Below are 7591 nucleotides of genomic sequence, written 5' to 3' on the forward strand. Positions count from 1 at the left end.
GGTCTTGGTCCGCACCATCTAACGAACTCTGGTGCAGGCGGTCCTGCTGGTGAGAAAGCCAACCTGAAACAAACAGGTCCAACGGTCTATTTTCTAGCTCCGGTCACGACTCGTTTCCAAATTCCACAATTTGCCAAAAGTCACAAATGCAAATGCAAATAATGAGCCAAGATCGCCCTGCAAAACTGTCACTCCAGTGTGTAGCCTACAACGAAATAGCTCGAAATAGCCAGAAAAACCCCTGAGGGAGCTGTCTGCTCAATTCCCATGTAGTTTGGTCCACATAGAAACAATGCGTGTGTGAAACCGAACCGGACCAAAGTTAGTTTGCAACATTGTACCAATTTATTGCCTGTTGCGGACCAAATAACCAAACTATAGGTCTGAAAACGCCTTTAAAGTCAAGAAACAGGAGACTAACAAGGTCCAATCAGGAAGGGAACATGGACTTCTACGCCATTCTTTCCGGATGTTTCCGATTCCCTGTCCACATGAAAAGGCAAAGCCAGCGTTTCCAAACAAATACAAGGCCGACAACGTTTTCAAACCATTTGGTTTTAGGCGCCTGAAAAAGGCAGAGTGGTGTGGAGGGGAGGCACAAAGTAACAAAAGTGCTTCGAATTCAAAGGAAAGCACAATAATGTGGATGCAGCCTTTGATAAATGCTCTGTGGTAGACCAGTGATAGAAACACAGAAACAGACACACAGAGGGAGTGAGTGGAGTGAGTCTCTTGAGCACCCGTTTCTGAACACCTCGAGTGTATAACCCAGGGGACCATCATCACTGAGCAATAGGAGTTTGTTTTTCAGGTCCAACCACCTGCATCATTATATAAACGCACAGGCTAGTAGAACAGCAGAGGCAAGTGAGCGCAAGTCAGATGAAAGTGTACAGATTGAGAGTGGGGAAGGACAGCAGTACAAACCACTGCACCAGAGCTCTCTAGCCTGCAAACATCACCCTCTCCTCTGAACACATTCCAAACCAAATGCGCGCACGCACACACACACACACAGTCTCTGGCTCCAAACACACTCCAAGGTTTGCACATGTGTAGGTAGGTAAGTACATTTGACAATATACTTGAAATCGAAAAGAAGTGGGGAAGGAGAAGACAGGCAAGGAGAGAAACTGAGAACGTAAGCAACAGGGGGTGGGAGTGAGAGGTGTTTGTTTCTGGGACAGTGAAACTGTCTACTGTAAGTTGTGGCAACCACATGTGTCAAATAATGAGCTCTGCTCTTGTGTAGTTACAAATGCATGGCCCAGTGACATTTGAGGATGGAAGACAGGGAAGCTAATGTTGACCAAATGCCTTTTATACAGGCATTTTTGGTGTCTGTATGTATGTATGTGTGTGTGTGTGTATGATAAAATGTGAAGCACAAAAAAAGGATGGGGTGGGAGGACTACCCATCATCCTCTTAAACGACTACATTTACATACTGAGGCCAGCTCTATATTGCAGTTAGGAGATTACCACAGCTATAAATACAAGGCTAGGCATTCTCTCTTTGCATTACTGGAAATGACCAACTATGAATTTTCAGTCATATAGAGTATACACATATGGAGTATATAGAATAGACCTAAAATAGATATGCTTCCAGGAACTTAGGGGAACGCTATTAGCAAGAGACAAAATGAAACGCAGGCAGGCACACACGTGAAAAGATAAACAAGAAGAAAAATAATGCTGAAATACACCCAAAACTTATGATTATTTATTTATTTATTTTTTCTCTCTCTCTCTCTCAAACACACAGGCAGAGAGAATCACATCAATTACTTCAAACAGGGATTACCATAGAATCATCAGTCCTTCCTGTTGCCAATGAGAAATATGACCTTTCCAGTACATCTTGACAAGAGAACTTCTACTACAGAAACAAATCGTTACAAGTAGTTATCACATGCCCCAACTCTTAATCTCTGTTATTTATCTGCCTCGGAGTCACTGTATGACTAATGACAACTGATTACATACTGATCAATAGCGCAGAGCAATCAGAGATAGTTATGGGTGTTCTCACTGACCAGCTCGTCAATAACATCAACAAAAAAACAAATTGTGTGTGTGTTTGTGTAGAGAGCCAGTGATGTGGTGAACTAGACGGTTACACAAAGCTTTGTTCCTGGACAGCAGATCTGCTTTATGATCTGCCACCATCCTCAACTGCATGGCTGAATCACAGTCTGCAGAGGACCGTGTGAAAACAAGACCGGGACGATCTGTGGATAGGAAACGAACAGACAAACACGCAGGGTGGTGCCGTTCTTCTGACCATCTTTGGCAGAACACACAGAGGAGGCACAGGGTCCTGTGAGTCCGAGCCACTGGCAGCAGGACCGAGACCGGACACCAGTGGTGCTCTCTGAAGTCAGCAACAGCTGTGCAAAGAGCAAATTAGGCCATCACTGACAGAAAGCACCAGCTGACATCGTCTGGTCCCATGAAAACTGATGTTTTTGCCCAATAGAAAAGGCAGTGAGGCAACAAGGGAACCACGGGTATGAATTATTGAGTAGGTTGCTAGTTACCGTACGTGGAAAAAAGCAATGATGTCAACACATAATGTGTATAAGGTGCATAATGTGTATAAAACAGATAGCTGGATACTTCTGGGGGGATAGACACTTCTTGGAAGGAGGGGGAAAAGCTTTCTTGAGTCTCAGTGTGCGTTAACATACTACACTCGTTATACATAGTGTGTGTAACTCTGCATGTGGGTGTTTCATATGTAAAAGCACACCTGTAATGGGCAGGACCTGGTGGTGTATTTCAACACCTTTCCTGAGGGGAAAGAGAAAGCCGTATGAATCCGTCTGGAAATAGTTTCCTGGAGCCGGTCAACCCAGCCAACAGATAGGATGTTGAAATATTTCACTCATCTTTCTGACTCTCTTCCTCTCCAGCCCCTCAGAAAAGCCAAATGAACCACAGGATTGGGGGGAAAGATAAATGATAGGGAAAAAAATTGGAAATGAAGCGCCTTGGTTTCCTTCAAGTGTGTCTCGACTTGAGCCAACATATTTTCAAGAAAAGACGACACCAATTCTGTTCTGTGGTATGTCCGCCTAAGGTAATGGCGTTTTTTTTTTTTTTTTTTTTTTAAAAGCAGCATGGACACACAAAAGCTGCAAGCCTACAATCAATGCACTCATTCACAGCTTTATAGGAGTGTAGCTATTTTTTACAGTCTATGGTGTGTAGCCCATAAGCTTACATTCTCCACAGGACCACTAGCCTCCCTCCCCATTTTGTGACCATTATCATAAATTCTGTGACCATGCTGCACCAATCCCAAAATGCTTTGGGGGCTGACTGAGAGGGAAGAATCCAGAGAGAGAGAGAGAGAGAGAGAGAGAGAGAGAGAGAGAGAGAGAGAGAGAGAGAGAGAGAGAGAGAGAGAGAGAGAGAGAGAGAGAGAGAGAGAGAGACCTTAAAGCTGCAGCAGCAGCAGCCAAATGCCTGAACAATCAGCATTGAAGTGTCAAGGGTGCAGCTTTCCTCATGCACACTCATACTGTGGAGATTAACTTTTCATGAGTGAGACACACGCATGCAAAGAGGAGGAGGAGAGGGGGTGTATTTGTGCATCCTCAGCACCTCAAATGGGTCATAGCCTTAAAGGTCAATAAGCTGGCAGCTGCACACACTGTATCCCCTTAAACCAGAAGATGCTTTAGGGAAATAAATGCATGGCAAAGCCCATCTCACAAGCACCCACATACACATAACTTTCATAGCCTTCCGGCACTGCAGTTCAGAGTATTCGAAGGAGGACAAGCAATTCTGAGAATATCCTTTCCTCAACTCCCTTCATTCCAGGACGTGTAGCCTCTGACCTCTCGGCTGCAGATAGCACACTTATCACATAGGCCCGGCTCCTCTGGTCCACTCACTGCGAGAAGGAATCTGCATGTCACGGCCTGCATCCTGGCAACACAGTCCTGGGAACACTGCCTCAAGATGTGGCTCTCCTGGTAGGACAATGACCAAAGGGCCCTCCGCTCACCGCTGGACAGCCAAGCCGAAGTGAGTGCTCATAATCGATTTGTTTGCGCCATTGTGACACTGATGGCCCAGACAGGCATGAGAGAGAGAGAGAGATGCAGCAGGAGCTGAAGCCGTAAAAGCTGCAGGACCCACCCCTTCCTTCTCCTCCTCCTGTAAGCCTGAGGCCTGACTGGATAATCACTACTGCCACATATCAGCAGCATGCTGAAATCCCATGATCCTGCTGGGCTACTGATCATACATCAGGCACGCCAGGCTCATGTGAGCTGCATGCCACTACCCCTCCATCCACCTCTCCACTCCCCAGCCCTACCAAACTAACCCCTTCAACTCCCTTCACTACTTCTCAAGGGTTGTCATCCTCTCCTCCTGGTCCTCATTTCCTGCAGTGCCATAATACATGGCTTTGGGGAATCATCTGTGCTCTCTAAAAAAACTCAAGCCAGGGTTTTGAGCATGAGCCGCATTTGAGCTCAAGGGACTGTTTCCACTTACCAGATGGAAACTTTTCCACTACAACAGAACTGGACAAATCCAAAGTGCAACCAGTCACACTGCGCCAACACGTAAACACTAGCTGGGCAGTAACAGATAACAGTAACAGACACTCTCACTCACTCTCTCTCTCTCTCTCTCACACACACACACACTCCTCAGGCAGAAGTATCTCTATAACAACAACCTTTCAACATCGTGTCAGTTGTGTGAAGACTCATTCCTCGACAGTGGCCCACATAGATAATACATAGACTACTGTTTTGTTCAACAATAAATACTATTTCATTGGTGTTCCTCTGATACATTCTTATCTGACTAACTGAGCATCTGGAGGTGTGTACTTCTTATCCTGAGGGAGAGGACCCCACCTAATCCTGTGCCTACAGGTCATGTCCCATAATAGTACAGGACACAGCGCAACTCAGCCTCCAGCTCAAGATTCACTACTGCAAGGACCACCAAGCCAAGAACAAGGCAGTCATTAAGAAGCCCATGAAAGTCACAGGCATGCCTTCACACTGATACATGATGGCTATAAAGTGGTCGGAGACTGAAATTTTAAGACTGGGGTCAACCGTTAGATAACTGGACAACTGGGAGAAAGTATCAACTGCAGCCAAACAACCACTGGCAACACTAAAAGAATTGTACTAGTGTGGCCTGTGACAAATACTTTCTGCTGTGCCCTACTATTTCTGCCATGAGAAAATCAGGTGAAACCTGCTATCCACTAATTAACGTAATTATGTTTATTCTGTCATTTAAGATACCGTTTGCCGTGACTAGGCGATTTTCTGTGAGACAGCGCAGCAGCTCCAAAGTAAGCTAACCGGAGACAGGCAGAGAAAGAAAGCATGCATTGCAACAGAGGAGTCAAACACATCGGCCCCTCCCAATCTGTGGATATGCCCGCACTCCAGCGGGACCGTATATAAATCACAGAGGCCAACTCAGCATTCCAGAGCAGGCGCTAGCGCCCAAGTCCTAATTAACAACATAGCCTGCATCGCCTGGCGTGCAGAAAGGGGAAAGAAAGAATCGGACAGTCAGTCGACATCGACCGTAGGTTCGCGTGTAGGGGTGACAACTCACCATTTCTTTGTGCATTCCACCATGAGTTCCTGGTAGGAAGCCACGAATTGGAATTTGGACGCGTGTTTCCCCACACGTTGCAGCCTTTTCCAAACTGAGGCCATGTTTTCTTTATGAACGGAGAGTCGTGTTTCTTTTATGTCCCGTCCTTCTTTAGCTGGCCCAGGTTTCCCCTTGGTGAAGTGTTTAAGAGGTATCAGACTGAAATCCACTTGTGTACATTCATTGCCGACAATCTAACGAAAAATATTCATAGCAAATTGTTACAAAAAGTACAATCACAACACAAGTGTCAAGCCATTAAAACAGTAGCGATGGTGCTGGCGAAGTGGCATGACACGGTGACAAGGAATTTCCTTTCCAGTGGTCCGACTTGACAAAGTACATGCTTTTGGCCGCCCAGTAAAATCCAGATTTTAGTGTCCAACATCAATCCGTCATAATCCACAACACTCACACACCTAGAGGGAGAGAAAGAGACAGTTAGCCACCGTGCGTATCTTAACGAAGATAAAAATCAAACTGAGAAGAGTAAAGGAAGGGCGCGCGTACAAAAGCGGTACTACTAGAACACACCCGACAATCATTCGGTTGCTACCTGCGGCATATCACGGCACAACAGGCTGAAGGTATATTTTGGCTATCTCTTTAATTATGAAACAGAAACCGTCTCGCATGCTACCAGAAATATGGGTCCATTTGAATAGCCTACATTACGCTTGGAATTAGCCAAATGCGCCCGTGCAGAACCACTCATTTCAAATAGATCATAATGTTTGGGAAAAGACACCCGTTTGTTCTCGTGGGGTACTTAGCTCAACATTCCACGCAAAATTCCTGAAAAAACCACACCACACACCAGGGTTTAGAACCCATTGAGAAGGAAAACAACCGTGAGGAGAAATTGTCTTCATCTCGGTTAATACAAACTTACTAAACAGACAGTGTTTGTCGTGTTCAATATTACATAGATGTATATTGGCGATGGTGACATTTTAACACTCATGTCACATAAGTGCATTCTTTCATTGAGCATCATAGCTGCATCCCCAAGCGGCGTCTGTGCCTCACATAAATACATAAGTTTCCCTGAATGTAGAGCTAAGTGGACCAAAATGACTCATAGCTTAGGTTGAGAGTAAACTTCACATTCAACTTGACAGAATTTTGGTCCTTCATAATCCGTATGATGTCCCTACTGCACACATCAACCAGTTTCATGGCAATAGTGACGTTCCAAAGCTAAAGAGCAATGCATTTTCATTCTGTATTGACCTTTGGTCGTAACCATTTATTAAAGTGGTTGGCTTTTGCTAGCAAGGTAGCAACTTGAAACACTTAATGTTAACTGGCTTGTTATGGTCATCGTGTAACAGTTACGTTGTTTAAAACTGTGGTACATTAACCCCTGTGAACAGTGTGTAACGTTAAAACATCTGGGTTGGAATTGTACTGAACCACACCAGGCATCATGCTAATTGCTATGCAGATGTTTCTGCTAACGTTGGTTACGAATGTACGAATACAAGACTGAAAAGGAGAAGAGACGCTTGCCACTCACCTCTTTAAATATTTAGCAAGCTAGCTTAATCCTCATTTGAATGGTGCGCTAAGTAGCAAGCTAGCTAGCGAGCTACCCGGCTGCATGTAGCCAGCTAGCTAGCTAGCTTGCCAATTACCAGCTACTTCTGCACTATGGGCCATTCAGCAAGCAAAACCTAGCTCACTATCATAACATAAAAGTAACATAAATGAATCCTTGGCAACGAAAACGTCCTAGGCCTCTTCCAAGTTAACAGTAACATATGAGTAAGAAATTGGCGAGGTCGGCAACCAAGAAAAAAAACGAGTACGAGTAACGTTAACGTTAGTCCAGCCCCAAACCGTGAAATTCCAGTAACCTCGTCCTGACAAACTCAGCACTCAACCCTCCATCATTTCCCCCCTTTACATTCACTCAAACATTCGCGAAATGCTA

General features: G+C 45.0%; 1 protein-coding gene across 1 annotated transcript in view; it reads right to left on the bottom strand.

The window, feature by feature from the left end:
- Positions 1–7591, bottom strand: part of ehbp1 (EH domain binding protein 1) — a 156966-nt gene extending 149375 nt beyond the window's left edge. Inside the window, 2 exon segments of the mRNA XM_048269122.1 lie at positions 5614–6074; positions 7175–7591. Of these exon segments, the coding sequence (XP_048125079.1) occupies positions 5614–5717 (104 nt within the window). The 5' untranslated portion in view covers positions 5718–6074; positions 7175–7591.

This window comes from Alosa alosa, chromosome 18 (genome assembly GCF_017589495.1).
Source record: "Alosa alosa isolate M-15738 ecotype Scorff River chromosome 18, AALO_Geno_1.1, whole genome shotgun sequence".
Taxonomy (NCBI): Eukaryota; Metazoa; Chordata; class Actinopteri; order Clupeiformes; family Clupeidae; genus Alosa; species Alosa alosa.